This window comes from Rhinoraja longicauda, chromosome 39 (assembly GCF_053455715.1).
Source record: "Rhinoraja longicauda isolate Sanriku21f chromosome 39, sRhiLon1.1, whole genome shotgun sequence".
NCBI lineage: Eukaryota > Metazoa > Chordata > Chondrichthyes > Rajiformes > Arhynchobatidae > Rhinoraja > Rhinoraja longicauda.
In genome coordinates this window covers 7,407,244-7,430,775 of record NC_135991.1, presented here as the reverse complement: position 1 = coordinate 7,430,775, position 23,532 = coordinate 7,407,244, and the positions used below count along the sequence as shown (strand labels likewise).

Here is a 23,532-nt window from a genome sequence, read left to right as displayed (position 1 = left end):
CTCACTCTCTCTTCCCCCCTCTCTCGGGGGGTGGATCCAATGCAGGATAGTTGTGGAACAGCAGACACAAACAGCGCCCCCCCCCCACGATCAGGCCTTTGCACTCTCTGGCCCCAACTCCCCCCTCCCTCCCTCTTCCTCTCCCTCCCTCCCTCCCTCTCCCTCCCTATCTCCCCCCTCCCTCCCTCCCTCTCTCCCTCCTATCTCCCCCTCCCTCCCTCTCCCTCCCTATCTCCCCCCTCCACGCTCCTAACAGACTTTCTTAATACATTGTAATTAATATTCCGAGTGTAAGTAATTTGTTTATAACTATTCTTTTCTTTTATGCTATTTTTTTTGGTCCTTATTTCAGGGTCCCACTAGAAATAAAAGTTTAGAGATGTGTTTAAAATGTGACTGGTGTCACGTCCTGTGTGTGTGTGCGTGTGTGTGCGTGTGTGTGTGTGTGCGCGTGTGTGCGCGTGTGTATACGGTGGCGCAGCGGTAGAGTTGGTGCCTTGCAGCGCCGGAGACCCGGGTTCCATCCCGACTACGGGGCGCTGTCTGTACGGAGTTTGCACGTTCTCCCCGAGACCTGCGTGGGGGTTTCCTCCCAGATATTCGGTTTCCTCCCACACTCCAAAGACGTGCAGGTTTGTAGGTTAATAGGATTGGTGTAAGAGTAAATTGTCCCTAGTGTGTGTGGGATAGTGTTAGCGACAGGTATCGCTGGCCGGCGCGGACTCGGTGGGCCGAAAGGACCTGTTTACCTGGCTGTATCCCTAACCTAAACTAAACTAAACTCTCCCTCTCTCTGTCTCTCAGAGGAGGGGTTCAAACTAGGCATTAGAAAACGAGGATAGACACAAATGCTGGAGTAACTCAGCGGGACAGGCAGCATCTCTGGAGAGAAGGAATGGGTGACGTTTTGGGTCGAGACCCTTCTCAGACTGAGTTACTCCAGCATTTGGTGCGTAGGGTTTAAACCAGCATCTGCAGTTCCTTCCCCACATCAAACATCGTGGAGCAGGGTCCACCGATGAGCTTCAGAACCAGCTGGAAAGGGCGCAGAGATGATTTACAAGGATGTTGCCTAGGACTTGGCCTGAGCTACAGGGAGAGGTTGGGGCAGGCTGGGACTTTATTCCCTGGGGAGCGCAGGAGGATGAGGGCTAGCTGATCTTGTAAAGAGGAGTATAAAAATCATGAGAAGAATACTTGGAGTGAATGCCCAGTCTTTTAGCCCAAGGGTGGGGGAACAAAGAGCCAGGGGGGCACAGGTTTAAGGGGTTGGACACGTTAGAGGGCAGGAAACATGTTCCCAATGTTCCAGAACCAGGGGCCACAGTTTAAGAATAAGGGGGGTCGGGCCATTTAGAACGGAGATGAGGATTTTTTTTTCAGTCAGAGAGTTGTGAATCTGTGGAATTCTCTGTTCAGAAGGCAGTGGAGGCCAATTCTCTGAATGCATTCAAGAGAGAGCTAGATAGAGCTCTTAAGGATAGCGGAGTCAGGGGGTATGGGGAGAAGGCAGGAACGGGGTACTGATTGAGAATGATCAGCCGTGATCACATTGAATGGCGGTGCGTACAAGCTCGAAGGGCCGACTGGCCTCCTCCTTCATCTGTTGTCTATTGTCACTTGTTTAAGGTGGGAGGGGAAAGATTTAATGGGGCAACCTTTTCCACAAAGGGTGGTGGGTGTATGGAACGAACTGCTGGAGGAGGCAGGTACTATAACAATGTTTAAGAAACATTTGGGGCAGGTTCGTGCAAGGGGACAGGTTTGGAGGGATACGGGCAAAACGCGGGCAGGTGGGACTAGTGTAGATGGGCTATGTTGGCAAGTTAGGCCGAAGGGCCTGTTTCTGTGCTGTCAAATCAGAGAACTCTGCAAACACTCGGCAGGTCGGGCAGCTTCCATGGGATGAGAAGCAGTCTGCTTATCAGATCAGAGCCTTGCAGCTGAAGCATTCACTCAGGTGCTGTCCGACCTTCTAAATATTTCCAACATTTTCAGCTTAATTTTGATGAAAGAATGGGTCGACTGGGCTTGTATTCGCTGGATTTAGAAGGATGAGGGGGGGTCTTATAGAAACATATAAAATTCTTAAGGGGACTGGACAGGCTAGATGCAGGGAAACATGTTCCCGATGTTGGGGGAGTCCAGAACCAGGGGCCACGGTTTAAGAATAAGGGGTCGGCCATTTAGGACTGAGATGAGGAGAAACGTTTTCACCCAGAGAGTTGTGAATCTGTGTGATTCTCTGCCACAGAGGGCAGTGGAGGCCGATTCACTGGATGTTTTTCAAGAGAGAGATTTAGCTCTTGGGGCTAACGGAATCAAGGGGTAACGGGGAGAAAGCAGGAACGGGGTACTGATTGTGAATGATCGGCCGTGATCGTATCGAATGGCGGTGCGTACAGGCTCGAAGGGGCCGACTCCCGCACCTATTTTCTGTTTCCATTTTAATTTCCCTGCATCTGATTTTCAAAACTAACGCCTGCATTTAATGCCAAAACCTAATGCAAAAATGACTATTAATAAAGTATCGTTGAATCGATGTGTTTAAAGGAAATGTAGAATGTGTTGCCAGGACTCGAGGGCCTGAGCTCTGGGGAGAGGTTGAGGAGACTAGCACTTTCAGGAGGATGAGTGGTGATCTCGCTGATCACAGGTTAGTAGGATTAAAGAGGACTTAAGAGAAATAAGTGCGACACGGTGGTGCAGCGGTAAAGTTGCTGCCTCACAGCGCCAGAGACCCGGGTTCCATCCCGACTACGGGCGCTGTCTGTGCGTTCTCCCCCGTGACCTGCCTGGGTTTTCTCCAGGTGCTTAACTCCATCCAAGACCCAAACACAGTCTTTCCAGGTGAGACAGAGGTTCACCTGCACCTCCTCCAACCTCATCTATTGTATCCGCTGCTCGAGATGTCAACTTATTTACATCGGCGAGACCAAGCGCAGGCTCGGCGATCGCTTCGCTGAACACCTGCGCTCAGTCCGCCTTAACCAAGCTGATCTCCCGGTGGCTGAGCACTTCAACTCCCCCTCCCACTCCAGTCTGACCTTTCTGTCATGGGCCTCCTCCAGTGCCATCGTGAGGCCCACCGCAAATTGGAGGAACAGCGCCTCATATTTCGCCTGGGCAGCTTGCAGCCCAGCGGTATGAACATCGACTTCTCCAACTTTAGATAGTTTCCTCTGTCCCTCCCTTCCCCCTCCTTCCCAGTTCTCCCTCTATCTTCCTGTCTCACCTATATCCTTCCTTTGTCCCCGCCCCCCCCTGACATCAGTCTGAAGAAGGGTCTCGACCCGAAACGTCACCCATTCCTTCTCTCCCGAGATGCTGCCCTGACCTGCTGAGTTACTCCAGCACTCTGTGAATAAAAACCTTCGATTTGTACCAGCATCTGCAGTTATCTTCTTATACTACTGGTTTCTCCAGGTGCTCTGGTTTCCTCACACACTCCAAAGTCGTGTAGAAACATCCGGGGCTGATCGCTGGTCGGCACGGACTCGGTGGGCCAAAGGGCCTGTTTCAGCACTGTGTCTCCCAACGTCAAAGTAAAGGCCAGCCGTTGCCACTGTGGCTGTCTCCAGCACTGTTCCATAGAAACATAGAAATTCGGTGCATGAGGAGGAGGCCATTCAGCCCCTTCGAGCCTGTACGCACCGCCATTCAATATGATCACTGCTGATCATCCACAATCAGTACCCCGTTCCTGCTTTCTCCCCGTATCCCTTCCCTTGATTCTGTAGCCCTGAGAGCTTGATCTAACTCTCTTGAAAACATCCAGTGAATCGGCCTCCACTGCCCTCTGTGGCAGAGAATCACAACTCTCTGGGTGGAAAAGTTTCTCTGATCTCAGTCCTAAATGGCCAACCCCTTATTCTTAACTGTGTGTAACCCCTGGTTCTGGACTCCCCCAACATCGGGAACATGTTTCCTGCATCTAGCCTGTCCAATCCCTGAAGAATTTTGTAGGTTAAGAATGTTTGTAGGTTCATTGGTTTTGGTATATTTGTACATTGTGCCTAGTGAGTAGGATAGTTGTTAGTGTGCGGGCGATCGCTGGTGGGCCGTGGACGGACTCGGTGGGGAAGTGGTTGTGTTTCCGCGCTGTATCTCTAAATTAAACTAGTGTGCGGGGATCGCTGGTCGGTACGGACTCGGTGGGCTGAAGGGCCTGTTTCCGCGCGCTGTGTCTCCAAAGTCTAAAAGTAAACGACTCCAGTGCAAAGCCGTACATTTTATTTATAAATGAAAGAGGGATTCGGACAGATCGAAGGGGAGAGCGGGAGTGAGGAGAGAATGGATAGAGGCCCCTGTGGAATAAGCAGGAGCCTCCTTCCCCCAACAGTGACTCCAAACCAGGGGGCCAACGACAACTGGTGAGAGGATTAAGGGCGGTCACGGTTGGAGCAGCGGTAGAGTTGCCTTACCGTGAATGCAGCGCCGGAGACCCGGGTTCCATCCCGACTACGGGCGCTGTCTGTACGGAGTTTGTACGTTCTCCTCGTGACCTGCGTGGGTTTTCTCCGAGATCTTCGGTTTCTCTCACACTCCCAAAGACGTGCTGGTTTGTAGGTTAATTGGCTCGGGCTTGTATGCTTGGGTATACGTGTAAGTTGTCCCTAGTGTGTGTAGGGTGGTGTTAATGTGGGGATCGGTGGGGAAGGGCCTGTTTCCACGCTGTGTCTCTAAACTCGTGTAGAGGGTTGATCGCTGGGCGGCGCGGACACGGTGGGCTGAAGGGCCTGTTTACGTGCTGGTGTCTCTAAACTAAAACGAGGTGGGCAGGGGGGAATGACTTCAGAGAACATCACAGCGCAGGAACAGGCTCTTCAGCCCACAGTTAAGAGTGAGATGTTCGAGTGAGAGTGACTTGTTCGTTTAGATTCACAAACAAGCAACTGCAGATGCTGTGTTTACAAAAGAAAATGGACACAGAGTGCTGGAGTAACTCAGCGGGTCGGGCAGCATCTGTGGAGAACATGGACAAGGTGACGTTTCACAGAGTGCTGGAGTAACTCAGCGGGTCGGGCAGCATCTGTGGAGAACATGGACAAGGTGACGTTTCACAGAGTGCTGGAGTATTCAGAATGGTTTTACCTCTTCGCGGAGGGTCGTGGTGAAAGGAGTTATTCTGGATTGAGGTCTGGCCAGTGGAGTTCCACAGGGATCACTGTTGCATCTGAGGCGTAGGGAGTATTTGGACATTAAATACCAGCCTTAGAATTGAGGGACGTTCCTTTAGGAAGGAGATGAGGAGGAATTTCTTTAGCCAGAGGGTGGTGAATCTGTGAGATTCTTTGCCACAGACGGCTGTGGAGGCCACAAGTCAATGTATGTATTTAAGGCAGAGATAGATAGATTGTTGATCAGTGCGGGTGTCAGGGGTTGTGGGGAGAAGGGGGGAGAATGGGGTTAGGAGGGAGAGATAGATCAGCCGTGATTGAATGGTGGAGTAGACATAGAAGCAGAAAATAGGTGCAGGAGGAGGCCATTCGGCCCTTCGAGTCAGCACTGCCATTGTGATCATGGCTGATCATCCACAATCATTAACCCGTGCCTGCCTTCTCCCCATATCGATTGGCTGAATGGCCTAATTCTGTGTCTATCACTTATGAACTTGGTTGCGTTTCGATCCCCTCTCTCTGTCTTCCCTCTCTCTCTCTGTCTTCCCTCTCTCTCTGTCTTCCCTCTCCCTTCCCTCTCCACTCTCCCCCCCCCCCCCCCCCCCCCCCCCCCCCCCCCCCCCCCCAGTGCCACATCCCTTCGGGATGGAAGGAGTGCCCGGAGGGGTATAGATGACCGCCGCTGACGCAGCCCAGCTGGGCGCAGCGGGCACAGCCTCTGCGGGGCTGGTAGGAGCGTGCACAGTTGCGGGGGAGCTGGGGACAGGGGATGTAGGTGCAGGAAATCCGGCCCCCCTGGTCGGGGCATCGGCAGAGGGTGCTGCCAGAGTCCAGGCGGTAGGAGACGCCAGCCGGCATTCTGCCACCGTGGAAGCCGGCCTGCAGGCAGTCGTAGAACTGGTGGCCGCTGCAGACGCAACCCTGCCGCAGGCAGCGAGCGCAACACGACCCGTCCTCCAGCGTCTCCTCGATGCAGTGCCGCAGAGCATCGCAATGCACCCCCGTGCAGTCCGGGCCGGCCCGCGCCCACGGGCACAGCGCCAGGAGGGCGCAGAGGACAACAGCGGGCAGCATGGTGCAGGGGGTCTGGGGGAGAGATCACAATCACAAAATCACAAATCTCAATCACAAAATCTCAAATCACAAATCTCAAATTTCAAATCACAATCTCAATCACAAATCTCAATCACAATCTCAAACTCAATCTCGATCACAATCTCAAATCTCAATCACGATCTCAATCATAATCTCACAATCTCAATCACGATCACAATCTCACAATCTCAATCACTATCTCGATCAAGATCTCGATTTCAATCATAATCTCAATCACAATCTCGATCTCAATCACGATCACAATCTCACAATCTCAATTACGATCTCGATCACAATCACAATCCCCATCTCAATCACAATCCCCATCTCAATCACAATCCCCATCTCAATCACAATCCCCATCTCAATCACAATCTCAATCCCGATCACAATCTCAATCACGATCTCGATCACAATCCCCATCACAATCTCACAATCTCGATCACAAATTTCAATCACGATCTCAATCACAATCACAATCACGATCTCAATCTCAATCATACTTTATTAGCCAAGTATGTTTTTCCAATTTACAAGTAACTTCATTTGCTGTACAGTCGTAACAACAAAAAGCACCAGGACACACAAAATACATTTTAACATGATCATCCTCCACAGTGACTCCTCCACATTCCTCACTGTGATGGGAGGCCAAACAAAGTTCAGTCTCTTCCCTTCTTTGTCGTCCCGCGTCGGGGGCCTCGGGCCTTCCGTTGACGGGACGATCTTGGCTCCCGTGGCCGGCGGCAGGCCTTCCTGGTCGGGCGATCCAGCTCTTGCATCGGGGTGGGGAGGGATTTCAACTCCCCCACGTCGGGCGAACTGACCCCAGGTCGGGGCTTGTCGAACCTCGTGCAGCTTGGAGCTCTCAACTGGCCACAGACTGCGAGCTCCGCGATGTTAAAGTCCACAGGTCGCGTTATAGACAATAGGTGCAGGAGGAGGCCATTCGGCCCTTCGAGCCTGTACGCACCGCCATTCAATGTGATCACGGCTGATCATTCTCAATCAGTACCCCGTTCCTGCCTTCTCCCCATACCCCCTGACTCCGCTATCCTTAAGAGCTCTACCCAGCTCTCTCTTGAATGCATTCAGAGAATTGGCCTCCACTGCCCTCTGAGGCAGAGAATTCCACAGATTCACAACTCTCTGACTGAAAAAGTTTTTCCTCATCTCAGTTCTAAATGGCCGACGCCTTATTCTTAAACTGTGGCCCCTGGTTCTGGACTCCCCCAACATTGGGAACATGTTTCCTGCCTCTAACGTGCCCAACCCGTTAATAATCTTATACGTTTCGATAAGATCCCCTCTCATCCTTCTAAATTCCAGTGTATACAAGCCTAGTCGCTCCAGTCTTTCAACATACGACAGTCCCGCCATCCCGGGAATTAACCTAGTAAACCTACGCTGCACGCCCTCAATAGCAAGAATATCCTTCCTCAAATTTGGAGACCAAAACTGCACACAGTACTCCAGGTGCGGTCTCACTAGGGCCCTGTACAACTGCAGAAGGACCTCTTTGCTCCGATACTCAACTCCTCTTGTTATGAAGGCCAACATGCCATTGGCTTTCTTCACTGCCTGCTGTACCTGCATGCTTCCTTTCAGTGACTGATGCACTAGGACACCCAGATCTCGTTGTACGTCCTCTCCCACACACGGGCCCCGGGGGGCTACAACCTGCCTCCGAAATACCTCACTCACAACAGGGACTTGCCCAAACCGGCCCGGCCCTCTGACAGCCACTCGAGCCCAGCCCCGGGGAGAGGGAGGGAGGGAGGGGGACAGGGAGAGAGAAAGAGGGAGAGAGAGAAGGGGAGAGAGAGGGAGAGAGAAGGGGAGGGGAAACGGGGTTGGGGAGAGGGGTGGGGCGAGAGATGGGGGAGATGGAGAGAGAGACAGAATGGAAGAGAGGAAGAGGGGTTTGGGGAGGGGGAAGAGAGATGGGGAGAGAGATTGAGCGGAGAGGGGGTTTTGTGGAGAGGGAGGAAAGATTGAGCGGAAAGGGAGGGGTTTGGAAAGGAATGGGGTGAGGGATTGGGGGGAGTGAGAGAGGGAGAGGGGGAGAGAGATTGAGTAGAGAGAGGGTGGGGAGGGGGAAGAGATGGGGAGAGAGGGAGATTGAGCAGATAGGGGGGTTTGGGGAGAGATTGAGTGGAGAGGGGGGTTTGGGGAGGGGGGAGAGAGAGGGGGAGAGAGATAGGGAGATTGAGTAGAGAGGGGGGTTTGGGGAGGGGGAGAGGGAGATTGTGCGGAGAGGGGGGGGTTTGGGAAGGAATGGGGTGAGGGATTGGGGGGAGTGAGAGAGGGAGAGGGAGAGGGAGATTGAGCAGAGAGGGGGGTTTGGGGAGGAGAGGGGGGAGAGAGATGGGGAGAGAGGGAGATTGAGCAGAGTGGGGGGAATAACAAGACACACTGTTCTGACTTGCGTACTACGCTGCAGAGATGCCAGCCACACCACTGTGTTGCCAGACTGAGTGAACCTGCTGGACCATTGCCCCTGGACTTCAGGGGCCACTGAGACAGCCTCGAGTTGTCCACATCAGGAGCCCGGCGTCTCCAGGAACCGTTTGCGGGGATGGGGGCTGTTCAAGGCGGAGATCACCTTGTCACATCCCCGGGAGCATCACAGCGTTAACCCTTTCCCTTCAGGTTTCAGCGTTGGTGAGGGAGCTTCACTCTGCGTGTGACCCTAGGAGTGCAGGTACACGGTTCCCAGGTAGACAGGGAGTGTCGTAGAGCAGAGAGGGATCTAGGAGCGCAGGTACACAGTTCCCAGGTAGACAGGGAGTGTCGTAGAGCAGAAAGGGATCTAGGAGCGCAGGTACACAGTTCCCAGGTAGACAGGGAGTGTCGTAGAGCAGAGAGGGATCTAGGAGCACAGGTAGACAGTTCCCAGGTAGACAGGGAGTGTCGTAGAGCAGAGAGGGATCTAGGAGCGCAGGTACACAGTTCCCAGGTAGACAGGGAGTGTTGTAGAGCAGAGAGGGATCTAGGAGCGCAGGTAGACAGGGAGTGTTGTAGAGCAGAGAGGGATCTAGGAGCGCAGGTAAACAGTTCCCAGGTAGACAGGGAGTGTCGTAGAGCAGAGAGGGATCTAGGAGCGCAGGTACACAGTTCCCAGGTAGACAGGGAGTGTCGTAGAGCAGAGAGGGATCTAGGAGCGCAGGTACACAGTTCCCAGGTAGACAGGGAGTGTCGTAGAGCAGAGAGGGATCTAGGAGCGCAGGTACACAGTTCCCAGGTAGACAGGGAGTGTTGTAGAGCAGAGAGGGATCTAGGAGCGCAGGTACACAGTTCCCAGGTAGACAGGGAGTGTTGTAGAGCAGAGGAATCTAGGAGCGCAGGTACATGGTTCCTTGAAGGTGGAGTCACAGGTAGACAGGGCGGTCAAAAAGGCTTTTGGCACATTGGCCTTCATCAGTCAGAGTATTGAGTGTAGAAGTTGGGAGGTCACATCGCAGTTATACAAGACGTTGGTGAGGCCGCATTTAGAGTCTTGTGTTCAGTTCTGGGCACCGTGTTACAGGAAAGATGTCGTCAAACTGGAATGGGTTCGGAGAAGATTCACGAGGATGTTGCCGGGACTAGAGGGTGTGAGCTACAGGGAGAGGTTGAGTAGGCCGGGTCCCTATTCCATGGAGCGCAGGAGGATGAGGGGTGATCTTATAGAGGTGTACAAAATCATGAGAGGAATAGATCGGGTAGATGCACAGAGTCTCTTGCCCAGAGTAGGGGAATCGAGGACCAGAGGACACAGGTTCAAGGTGAAGGGGAAAAGATTTAATAGGAATCTGAGGGGTAACTTTCTCACACAGAGGGTGGTGGGTGTATGGAACGAGCTGCCGGAGGACGTAGTTGAGGCTGGGACTATCACAACGTTTAAGCAACAATTAGACTGGTACATGGATAGGACAGGTTTGGAGGGATATGGGCCAAACGTGGGCAGGTGGGACTAGTGTAGATGGGGCATGTTGGTTGGTGTGGGCAAAGGTGGGACTAGTGTAGATGGGGCATGTTGGGCGGTGTGGGCAAAGGTGGGACTAGTGTAGATGGGGCATGTTGGTCGGTGTGGGCAAAGGTGGGACTAGTGTAGATGGGGCATGTTGGTCGGTGTGGGCAAAGGTGGGACTAGTGTAGATGGGGCATGTTGGTCGGTGTGGGCAAAGGTGGGACTAGTGTAGATGGGGCATGTTGGTCGGTGTGGGACTAGTGTAGATGGGGCATGTTGGCCGGTGTGGGCAGGTGGGACTAGTGTAGATGGGGCATGTTGGTCGGTGTGGGTGGGTGGGACTAGTGTAGATGGGGCATGTTGGTCGGCGTGGGCAAAGGTGGGACTAGTGTAGATGGGGCATGTTGGTTGGTGTGGGCAAAGGTGGGACTAGTGTAGATGGGGCATTTTGGTCGGTGTGGGCAAAGGTGGGACTAGTGTAGATGGGGCATGTTGGTCGGAGTGGGCAAAGGTGGGACTAGTGTAGATGGGGCATGTTGGCCGGTGTGGGCAGGTGGGACTAGTGTAGATGGGGCATGTTGGTCGGTGTGGGTGGGTGGGACTAGTGTAGATGGGACCTGTTGGTCGGTGTGGGCAGGTGGGACTAGTGTAGATGGGGCATGTTGGTCGGCGTGGGCAAAGGTGGGACTAGTGTAGATGGGGCATGTTGGTCGGTGCGGGCAAGTTGGGCTGAAGGGCCTGTTTCCACACTGTATCACTCTGTGACTCACCTGCCATCAGCGGTGTGGGGCTGAGGGATTGATGTTCTCCCCTGTATCCCATCCCTTTCCACCAGCGGGCATTTGCTGTCGTGTTGCAACAAGCACTGAAACTATTTTGCACGTTGTGAAATGATTCTTTGATTGCCCTGATTGTGGTGTTGTGTGTAGAAAGGAACTGCAGACGCTGGTTTACACCGAAGATAGACTCAAAACGCTGGAGTAACTCAGCGGGACGGGCAGCATCTGTGGAGAGAAGGTCTCGACCCGGACCGTCACCCAATCCTTCGCTCTTGAGATGTTGTCTGTCCCGCTGAGTTATTCCAGCATTTTGTGTCTACTGATTGTAGTTTGCACTGTAGCGCGCACTGAGTTTAAAACTCTATGTAGTCCCACATCACCCTGTCTCTGTAACACCCTTCCCCTTGCTCCTACTCCCCTCCACGTCTCTGTTAACCCCCTCTCACACTGCCTTGAGGACATAAAATGTTGGATGGCACAGAACTTCCTCCAATTAAATGAGAGCAAGTCTGAGGTCATCCTATTCGGCCCCCCCGACTCCATCAAGTCGATAACAGGCAGTCTTGGAAGTCTATCCTGCCTAGTCAAACCGCATGTCAAAAACCTTGGCATGATATTTGACTCTGCATTAAAATTTGATAAGCAAGTCAGCGCTGTGGTAAAAGCCAGCTTCTTCCAACTTCGAACCAGAGCTAAAATCAAACCTTTCCTCCAATTCGACGACACAGAAAAAATCATTCACGCTTTCATTTCCTCCCGCCTAGACTACTGCAACTCCCTATACACTGGGATCAGCCAATCTTCCCTGTCCCGCCTGCAACTGGTCCAAAACGCCGCACGCAGCGAGACTCCTGACGGGTACCCGTAAAAGGGACCACATCACCCCGATTCTGGCCTCTCTCCACTGGCTCCCTGTACGGTACAGAATCAACTTCAAGCTCCTCCTATTCACGTATAAAGCCCTAAACGGACACTCCCCCCCCCCTACATCAAAAATCTTCTAACCCACCTCTCTAACTCCAGGTCCCTCAGGTCGGCCGACTTGGGGCTACTCACTATCCCGCGGTCTAGGCTTAAGCTCAGGGGTGACCGCGCTTTTGCGGTCGCAGCTCCTAGACTGTGGAACAGCATCCCTCTCCCCATCAGAACTGCCCCCTCCATCCACTCCTTTAAGTCCCGGCTCAAAACCTATTTCTACTCCCTAGCGTTTGAGGCTCATTGAGGAGGCGCTGTGAACTGTTTGCGTGCTACTGTATGTTTCATTTTTTAAAAAAATTAGTACCTAATCAGATGTACAGCACTTTGGTCAACGTGGGTTGTTTTTAAATGTGCTGTACAAATAAAATTGACTTGACTTGACTTGACTCCCTCCCCTACCATCTTCTTCGTTCATGGGCATTGACTGGGCAGTGTGAAGCCAGTCAACTTGCTCCCTACTTTCATTTACATCGGCAAAACCAAGCGCAGGCTCGGCGATCGCTTCGCTCAACACCTGCGCTCGGTCCGCCTTGACCGACCTGATCTCCCGGTGGCTGAGCACTTCAACTCCCCCTCCCACTCCCAGTCTCGTGGGCCTCCTCCAGTGCCATCGTGAGGCCCACCGCAAATTGGAGGAACAGCACCTCATATTTCGCCTGGGCAGCTTGCAGCCCAGCGGTACGAACATCGACTTCTCCAACTTTAGATAGTTCCTCTGTCCCTCCCTTCCCCTCCTAGTTCTCCCTCTACCTGTCTCCACCTATATCATTCCTTTGTCCCGCTCCCCTGACATCAGTCTCGACCCGAAACGTCACCCATTCCTTCTCTCCCGAGATGCTGCCTGACCTGCTGAGTTACTCCAGCACTCTGTGAATAAATACCTTCGATTTGTACCAGCATCTGCAGTTATTTTCTTATACTACTTGTTGCTCCCTACAGTGATATCCAAGCAAGGGCTGTTATACTGACAGTCCCTCATCAACCCACTCACTCACAGAGTGTATTAGCAGCACATTTATACACCACAATAGGAGCCTTGCATGTCATCACGAGTTCAGTTTACCAAGACCAACGGCCTTAGACAACAGACAACAGGTGCAGGAGGAGGCCATTCGGCACTTCAAGCCTGTACGCACCGCCATTCAATGTGATCATGGCTGATCGTCCACAATCAGTAACCCGTACCTGCCTTCTCCCCATATCTCTTGATTCCACTAGCCCCTAGAGCTCTATCTAACTCTCTCTTAAATCCATCCAGTGATTTGGCCTCCACCGCCCTCTGTGGCAGAGAATTCCACAAATTCACAACTCTCTGGGTGAAAACGTTTTTTTCTCACCTCAGTTTTAAATGGCCTCACCTTTATTCTAAGACTGTGGCCCCTGGTCACGGGGAGAACGTACAAACTCCGTACAGACAGCACCCGTAGTCAGGAATCAAACCCGGGTCTCTGGCGCTGTGTGGCAGCAACTCTACCGCTGCGCCAAGTTATTGGAGCTTTAGCTATGCATAGAAACATAGAAACATAGAAAATAGGTGCAGGAGTAGGCCATTCGGACCTTCGAGCCTGTACGCACCGCCATTCAATATGATCATAGCTGATCATCCAACTCAGTATCCCGTACCTGCCTTCTCTCCATACCCCCTGATCCCTTTAGCAAAAAGGGCCACATCTAACTCCCTCTTAAATATAGCCAATGAACTGGCCTCAACTACCTTCTGTGGCAGAGAATTCCACAGACTCACCACTCTCTGTGTGAAGAAATGTTTTCTCATCTCGGTCCTAAAAGACTTCCCCCTTATCCTTAAGCTGTGACCCCTGGTTCTGGACTCCCACAACATCGGGAACAATCTTCCCACATCTAGCCTCTCCAACCCCTTAAGAATTTTATATGTTTCTATAAGATCCCCCCTCAGTCTTCTAAATTCCAGCGAGTACAAGCCCAGTCTATCCAGTCTTTCCTCATATGCAAGTCCCGCCATCCCAGGGATTAATCTGGTGAACCTTCTCTGTACTCCTTCTAAGGCAAGAACGTCTTTCCTCAGGTTAGGAGACCAAAACTGCACACAATACTCCAGGTGCGGTCTCACCAAGGCCCTGTACAACTGCAGCAGAACCTCCCTGCTCCTAAACTCAAATCCTCTTGCTATGAATGTCAACATACCATTCGCTTTCTTCACTGCCTGCTGCACCTGCATGCTTGCTTTCAATGACTGGTGCACCATGACACCCAGGTCACGTTGCATCTCCCCTTCTCCCAATCGGTCACCATTCAGGTAATACTCTGCTTTCCTGTTCTTGCCGCCAAAGTGGATAACCTCACATTTATCCACATTATATTGCATCTGCCATGCATTTGCCCACTCGCCAAATCTATCCAAGTCACTCTGCAGCCTCCTAGCATCCTCCTCGCAGCTAACACTGCCACCCAGCTTTGTGTCATCCGCAAACTTAGAGATGCAGTGCCAGAAGAACCTGGATTAGAGCTACAGAAGAAATCCCAGGTGTCACAAGATGCTGGAGTAACTCAGCAGGTCAGGCAGCATCGAAGAGGGAAAGAATGGGTGACGTTTTCGGTCGAGACCCTCAGAAGAAATCCCAGGGTGTTTTTTTGTGGCGGATAAAATAATGCAGCTATCTTTCACTTTGGCAGGAATCTGAATGTTGTTTTTAAAAGATACTCCCTGGTGCCTAAGAATTAATCGGCGGCTAAAAAAATCTGACATGTCAAGATGATCAAATTATAGACTGAAAGTGGAGATTCATTGTTTCAAGTTAATTCTTGCTTACACACTCTACACTGACAAACTGCATCACTGAAATAAAATCTTGGCTTCAATCAAATTTCCTCAAACTCAACTGCAACAAATCTGAAATCATCATCATTGGTCCAAAAACGCTCACCAAATCCACCCAAAACTTCATCCTCAATATTGATGGTCTCCCAGTATCCACCTCACCTCACATCCGGAATCTTGGAATCATCCTTGATCAAACCCTCTCCTTCGACAAACACATCAAACACATCACAAAGACAGCCTTCTTCCACCTCAAAAACATTGCCCGTCTCCGTCCATCCCTCTCCTCCACAGCTGCAGAAACCCTCATCCACGCCTTCATCACCTCCCGTCTGGACTACTGCAACAGCCTCCTCTATGGCGCACCCTCAAAAATCATCAGTAAACTTCAATACATTCAAAACTCCGCTGCCCGTCTACTCACCCACTCCCCGATCCGTGACCATATCACCCCCGTCCTTTACAAACTCCACTGGCTCCCCATCCCCCAGAGAATCCAGTACAAAATCCTCCTCATGACCTACAAAGCCCTCCATAACCTGGCCCCATCCTACCTGACTGACCTCCTCCACAGGCACACTCCCACCTGCACCCTCTGCTCTGCTGCTGCCAATCTCCTATCCCCCCCACATCCGGACCAAACTCAGATCCTGGGGGGACAGGGCTTTCTCCATCGCTGCTCCCACCCTATGGAACTCACTACCACAAACCGTCAGAGACTCCTTCTCACTCACCACATTCAAAACATCACTGAAGTCTCACCTGTTCAGCACTGCCTTCAACCACTGAAGGTCACCTCACCTTCTGTCTCCTTTCTCTGTTCGTTTACTTATTTATCTATTTATTCACTTCCCTATGTTCTTTAAATCCCTGTAAAGCGTCTTTGAGTGTATGAAAAGCGCTATATAAATGTAATGCATTATTATTATTATTATTATTACACACTGGTGTTATTGTGCATAGCAGGCTGATGTTTTGCAAAACTGATTTTTTCTTTTTGCTCAATTGACCCAAAACGGTGAAAAGTTGGAGAAAACGCGCACATGATAGTTACAACTCTTTGTGCCTGTCTCAACCAACAGACTCGTTAAGAGTATAAGAAAATAACTGCAGATGCTGGTACAAATCGAAGGTATTTATTCACAAAATGCTGGAGTAACTCAGCAGGTCAGGCAGCATCTCGGGAGAGAAGGAATGGGTGGACCTCTCGTTAAGAGAGCAATGTAGTTGGTAATGGAAGATCGAAATGCTGGAGTAACTCAGCGGGACGGGCAGCATCTCTGGAGAGAAGGAATGGGTGATGTTTCAGGTCGAGACCCTTCTTCAGACTGAGAGTCAGGGGAGTTGGTGGTACAGAGATAAGGAAGGGGAAGGTGTGAAAACGAGACATCAAAAAAGACGGGAGTTCAAGGAAAATGTGGAATAGATTAGTGTGTAAGAAGGAACTACAGATGCTGGTTTAAACCGAAGATAGACACAAAATGCTGGAGTATCGCAGCAGGGACGGACAGCATCTCTGGAGAGAAGGAATGGGCGACATTTCGGGTCGCGACACTGAAGAAGGGTCTCGACCCGAAACGTCCCCCATTCCTTCTCCCCACTGCCTTCTGAGGCAGAGATTTCCACAAACCTCTGGGTGAAAAAGGTTTTCCTCATCTCAGTTCTGAATGGCCGACCCCTTAGTTTAAGAATAAGGGGTCGGCCATTTAGGACTTTAGATGAGGAAAACACACCCTCGAAGGGCCGAATGGCCTACTCCTGCACCTATTTTCTATGTTTCAATTAGGCCATTCGGCCCATCAAGTCCACACCGCCATTCAATCATGGCTAATCTATCTCACCATCCCAACCCCATTCTCCCGCCTTCTCCCCACAACCCCTGACACCCATTCTAATCAAGAATCTATCTATCTCTGCCTTAAATATCTCCACTGACTTGTGGCCTCCACAGCCGTCTGCGGCAACGAATCTTACAGATTCACCACCATCTGACTAAAGAAATTCCTCCTCATCTCCTTCCCAAAAGGACGTCCTTTAATTCTGAGGCTGTAACTTCTAGTCCCAGACTCTCCCACTAGTAGAAACATCCTCTCCACATCCACTCTATCCAGGCCGCTCACTGTTCTGTACGTTTCAACGAGGTCCCCCCTCGTCCTTCTAAACGCCAGCGAGTACAGGCCCAGTGCCCACAATCGATCATCGTACGTTGACCCACTCGTTCCTGGGATGGTTCTTGTAAACCTCCTCTGGTGAAGGGTCTCGACCCGAAACGTCACCCATTCCTTCTCTCCCGAGATGCTGCCTGACCTGCTGAGTTACTCCAGCATTTTGTGAATAAATAGAGTCATAGAGTCCTACAGCACAGAAAGAGGCCCTTTGGCCCATCGTGTCCGTGCCGCCCGTTACCAAACACAGTCTAATTTTAATCCCATTTTCCCGCATTTGGACCGTAGCCCTGAATGTTGTAGCATTTCAAGTGCCCATCCAAATGCCTCTTAAACGTTGTGAGCGTTCCCGCCTCCACCACCACCCCAGGCAGTGAGTTCCAGACTCCAACCACCCTCTGGGTGAAAAAGTTCTTTCTCACATCCCCCCGAAACCTCCCTCCCCTTACCCTGTATCTATGTCCCCTCGTTGTTGAACCTTCCACCAGTGGAAGAAGTTCCCTGCCATCTACCTTATCTATGCCCCTCATGATCTTGTACACAATAGACAATAGGTGCAGGAGGAGGCCATTCAGCCCTTCGAGCCAGCACCGCCATTCAATGCGATCATGGCTGATCACTCTCAATCAGTACCCCGTTCCTGCCCTCTCCCCATACCCCCTCACTCCGCTATCCTTAAGAGCTCTATCCAGCTCTCTCTTGAAAGCATCCAACGAACTGGCCTCCACTGCCTTCTGAGGCAGAGAATTCCACACCTTCACCACTCTCTGACTGAAAAAGTTCTTCCTCATCTCCGTTCTAAATGGCCTACCCCTTATTCTTAAATTGTGGCCCCTTGTTCTGGACTCCCCCAACATTGGGAACATGTTTCCTGCCTCTAATGTGTCCAATCCCCTAATTATCTTATATGTTTCAATAAGATCCCCCCTCATCCTTCTAAATTCCAGTGTATACAAGCCCAATCGCTCCAGCCTATCAACATACGACAGTCCCGCCATTCCGGGAATTAACCTAGTGAACCTACGCTGCACGCCCTCAATAGCAAGAATATCCTTCCTCAAATTTGGAGACCAAAACTGCACACAGTACTCCAGGTGCGGTCTCACTAGGGCCCGGTACAACTGTAGAAGGACCTCTTTGCTCCAAAGCTATCACATCCTTTCTATAATGTGGTGACCAGAACTGTACACAATACTCCAGCTGTGGCCTCACCAGTGTTCTGCACAATTCCATCATTACCCTGCTGAGTTATTCCAGCATTTTGTGATTTAAATGGCAATGACAGGCGACGATGGTCCAATTCTATACTGCTATCATTGAGTCCGTCCTCACCATCTCCATCATGGTCTGGTTTGGCTGAGAAGGTTATTTGCTGCAACCTTCCCCCCCATTGACGAACTGTACACTGCAAGGGCCCAGGAAGCGAGCGGGCAAGATCATCTCTGACCCCTCTCACCCTGGCCACAAACTCTTCGAACCACTTCCCTCTGGAAGGCGACTCCGGACTGTCAAAGCAGCCAGACATAAAAACAGCTTTTCCCCCACAAGTAGTAGCTCTACTCAACAACCAAATGTCTGTAGTCCCTTTTTGCTCTGGTTTATTTCACTCACATGTTTAAACTATAATGTTGTCTTCTTAATGTTTTATGCTTTATTCTTAATCGTTTACTGTATGTTCGTGTAGTTACTTGCTTGTGGAGCACCAATGCACATTCCTTGTATGTCCAGATACATTCCTTGTATGTGTATGTATCACAAAATGCTGGAGTAACTCAGCGGGTCAGGCAGCATCTTGGAGAGAAGGAATGGGTGACTTTTCGGGTCGAGACCCTTCTTCAGACGTACATACTTGGCCAATAAACTTTTCATTCATTCATTCATTCATTCATTCATTCATTCATTCATTCATTCACTCACTCACTCATTCATTCATTCATTCATCCATCCATCTGCAGTTCTTTGACACACAACCAGGATTGAATAGTTGTTGGAGTGGCCTCGATGGGCTGAATGGCCTGGTTCTGCTGTATCACATTGATAGTGTGTGTGTGTGTGTCATTATCTGAATGGTGTCAAGTTAGGAAAAGGGGACGTACAACGAGATCTGGGTGTCCGAGTGCATCAGTCACTGAAAGGAAGTATGCAGGTACAGCAGGCAGTGAAGAAAGCCAATGGCATGTTGGCCTTCATAACAAGAGGAGTTGAGTATTGGAGCAAAGAGATCCTTCTACAGTTGTACAGGGCCCTAGTGAGACTGCACCTGGAGTACTGGGTGCAGTTTTGGTCTCCAAATTTGAGGACGGATATTCTTGTTATTGAGGGCGTGCAGCGTAGGTTTACTAGGTTAATTATTCCCGGAATGGTGGGACTGTCATATGTTGAAAGACTGGAGCGACTAGGCTAGTATACACTGGAATTTAGAAGGATGAGAGGAGATCTTATCAAAACATATAAGATTATTAAGGGGTTGGACACGTTAGAGGCAGGAAACATGTTCCCAATGTTGGGGGAGTCCAGAACAAGGGGGCACAGTTTAAGAATAAGGGGTCGGCCATTTAGAACGGAGATGAGGAAAAAGCTTTTTCAGTCAGAGAGTTGTGAATCTGTGGGATTCTCTGCCTCAGAAGGCAGTGGAGGACAATTCTCTGAATGCATTCAAGAGAGAGCTGGATAGAGCTCTTAATGATAGCGGAGTCAGGGGGTATGGGGAGAAGGCAGGAACGGGGTACTGATTGAGAATGATCAGCCATGATCACATTGAATGGTGGTGCGTACAGGCTCGAAGGGCCGAATGGCCTCCTCCTGCACCTATTGTCTATTGACAGTGTGGCGGGGGGGGGGGGGGCTGAATGGCCTGGTTCTGCTGCTATCACTTGTGGACGGTGTATGGGTGGGGTGGGGCTGAATGGCCTGGTTCTGCTGCCATTACTTGTGGACAGTATGGGAGTGTGGGCTGAATGGCCTGGTGGTTCTGCTATCACTTGTGGACAGTATGGGAGAGTGCGGGCTGAATGGCCTGGTTGTGCTGCCATCACTTGTGGACAATATGGGAGGGGGGGGGGGCTGAATGGCCTGGTTGTGCTGCTATCACTTGTGGACAGTATGTGAGGGTTGGGGGCTGAATGGCCTGGTTGTGCTGCTATCACTTGTGGACAGTATGTGAGGGTTGGGGGCTGAATGGCCTGGTTGTGCTGCTATCACTTGTGTGGGGGGGGGGGGCTGAATGGCCTGGTTGTGCTGCTATCACTTGTGGACAGTATGGGAGGGGGAGGGCTGAATGGCCTGGTTGTGCTGCTATCACTTGTTGACAGTTGAGAGGGGGCGGTTGGGGAGCTCGCGCGGCGTTGGCGCCTTTTCTCTCTCGAGCGGCAACGGCCGTCCGCTCCGCCGGCGCCATCTTGGAAAGCGACAACGACGGAGAAAGACGACGATGGCGGCGACCCCCGTGACGGCGAGGAGGGAGGAGGACGGCGATGGCGGCCCGTGACGGGGAGGAGGGCGATGGCGGCCCGTGACGGCGAGGAGGGAGGAGGAGAGGACGACGCTCCGCCGGCGCCATCATGGAAAGCGACAACGACGGAGAAAGACGACGATGGCGGCCCATGACGGGGAGGAGGGAGGAGGGAGGAGGGAGGAGGGCGATGGCGGCCCATGACGGGGAGGAGGGAGGAGGGCGATGGCGGCCCATGACGGGGAGGAAGGAGGAGAGGACGACGCTCCGCCGGCGCCATCTTGGAAAGCGACAACGACGGAGAAAGACGACGATGGCGGCGACCCGTGACGGCGAGGGAGGGGAGGACGGCGATGGCGGCCTATGACGGGGAGGAAGGAGGAGGTGAGGACGGCGATGGCGGCGACCCATGACGGCGAGGAGGGAGGAGGGAGGAGGAGAGGACGACGCTCCGCCGGCGCCATCTTGGAAAGCGACAACGACGGAGAAAGACGACGATGGCGGCGACCCGTGACGGCGAGGAAGGAGGTGAGGACGGCGATGGCGGCCCATGACGGGGAGGAGGGAGGAGGTGAGGACGGCGATGGCGGCCCGTGACGGGGAGGAGGGAGGAGGAGAGGACGGCGATGGCGGCCCATGACGGGGAGGAGGGCGATGGCGGCCCGTGACAGGGAGGAGGGAGGAGGAGAGGACGACGCTCCGCCGGCGCCATCTTGGAAAGCGACAACGACGGAGAAAGACGACGATGGCGGCCCATGACGGGGAGGAAGGAGGAGGTGAGGACGGCGATGGCGGCGACCCATGACGGCGAGGAGGGAGGAGGGAGGAGGAGAGGACGACGCTCCGCCGGCGCCATCTTGGAAAGCGACAACGACGAGAAAGACGACGATGGCGGCGACCCGTGACGGCGAGGAAGGAGGTGAGGACGGCGATGGCGGCCCGTGACGGGGAGGAGGGAGGAGGTGAGGACGGCGATGGCGGCGACCCATGACGGCGAGGAGGAGAGGAGGGAGGAGGAGAGGACGACGCTCCGCCGGCGCCATCTTGGAAAGCGACAACGACGGAGAAAGACGACGATGGCGGCGACCCGTGACGGCGAGGGAGGAGGAGGACGGCGATGGCGGCCTATGACGGGGAGGAAGGAGGAGGTGAGGACGGCGATGGCGGCGATCCATGACGGCGAGGAGGGAGGAGGAGAGGACGACGCTCCGCCGGCGCCATCTTGGAAAGCGACAACGACGGAGAAAGACGACGATGGCGGCGACCCGTGACGGCGAGGGAGGAGGAGGCGATGGCGGCCCGTGACGGCGAGGAGGGAGGAGGTGAGGACGGCGATGGCGGCGACCCATGACGGCGAGGGAGGAGGAGGCGATGGCGGCCTATGACGGCGATGAGGGAGGAGGAGAGGACGGCGACGACCCATGACGGCGAGGAGGAGGAGGGAGGAGGAGAGGACTCCAACAAGACGACGACCATCGAGGGGGACTCGAAGAAGACGACGGTGAAGAAGACGGACTCGAAATGCCGGGAGTAAGTAGGGCAGGAGGAACAGGCAGCGTCTGTGGAGCCAAGGAATGGGCGACGTTTCTGGTCGGGACTTCTTCACCCGCTCCCTTCTCACAAATAGACAATAGACAACAGGTGCAGGAGGAGGCCATTCGGCCCCTCGAGCCTGTACGCACCGCCATTCACTGTGATCACGGCTGATCATTCTCAATCAGTACCCCGTTCCTGCCTTCTCCCCATACCCCCTGACTCCGCTATCCTTAAGAGCTCTATCTAGCTCTCTCTTGAATGCATTCAGAGAATTGGCCTCCACTGCCTTCTGAGGCAGAGAATTCCACAGATTCACAACTCTCTGACTGAAAAAGGTTTTTCCTCATCTCAGTTCTAAATGGCCGACCCCTTATTCTTAAACTGTGTGGGCCCCTGGTTCTGGACTCCCCCAACATTGGGAACATGTTTCCTGCCTCTAACGTGTCCAACCCCTTAATAATCTTATACGTTTCGATAAGATCCCCTCTCATCCTTCTAAATTCCAGTGTATACAAGCCTAGTCGCTCCAGTCTTTCTTCATATGAAAGTCCTGCCATCCCAGGGATCAATCTGGTGAACCTTCTCTGTACTCCCTCTATGGCAAGAATGTCTTTCCTCAGATTAGGAGACCAAAACTGTACGCAATACTCCAGGTGCGGTCTCACCAAGGCCCTGTACAACTGCAGCAGAACCTCCCTGCTCCTATACTCAAATCCCCTCGCTATGAATGCCAACATACCATTGGCTTTCTTCACTGCCTGCTGCACCTGCATGCCTACTTTCAATGACTGGTGCACCACGACACCCAGGTCTCGCTGCATCTCCCCTTCTCCTAATCGGCCACCATTCAGATAAGATGATGAAGACAAACTCGTACGGTGAAGGAGACGAGGAAGATGGACTTGTACGGTGAAGAAGGCGACAAAGACAAACTGGTACGGTGAAGGAGACGAGGAAGATGGGCTCGGTGGTGAAGGAGACGACGAAGATGGGCTCGGCGGTGAAGAAGGGGACGAAGACAAACTGGTACGGTGAAGGAGACGAGAAAGATGGGCTCGACAGTGAAGGACACGAGGAAGACAAGCTGGTACGGTGAAGGAGACGAGGAAGATGGGCTCGGCGGTGGAGGACACGAGGAAGATGGGCTCGGCGGTGGAGGACACGAGGAACATGGGCTCGACGGTGAAGGAGTCGATGGCCACAGATGGACAGAAATGAGGAGACGTTTGACGTCGAGAGGAGGAATGTTCGTGAGTAAACTTATTAGCATCGAGGTTTTGGAGCTTTAAAGCTCCGCACTTTTCACCAACAGGGCTGGCTGGTCGTCAGCTAAACGAGGGGGGGTGGAGAGTTGAGGGAGAGGGGGTGGTGGTGGTGAGGGAGAGGGGAGGTGGAGAGGGTGAGGTGTTGAGGGGGAGGTGGTGAGAGGGGGAGGTGGTGAGGGAGAGGGGCGGTGGTGAGGGAGGGGGGTAGGTGTTGGAGGGAGAGGTGGTGGTGGTGAGGGAGAGGGGAGGTGGTGAGGGAGAGGGGTAGGTGTTGAGGGAGGGAGAGGGGGAGGTGGTGATGGAGGGAGAGGGGAGGTGATGAGGGGGAGGTGGTGAGGGAGAGGGGAGGTGGTGAAGGAGAGAGGAGGGAGAGGGGGAGGCGTTTAGGGAGAGG

General features: G+C 52.6%; 1 protein-coding gene across 1 annotated transcript in view; it reads left to right on the top strand.

The window, feature by feature from the left end:
• LOC144611176 (lysine-specific demethylase 5C-like) overlaps positions 1–363 on the top strand; it is a 52,695-nt gene extending 52,332 nt beyond the window's left edge. The window contains 1 exon segment of the mRNA XM_078430230.1: positions 353–363. Coding sequence (XP_078286356.1) covers positions 353–363 — 11 coding nt within the window.
• The last annotated feature ends 23,169 nt before the right edge of the window (positions 364–23,532 follow it).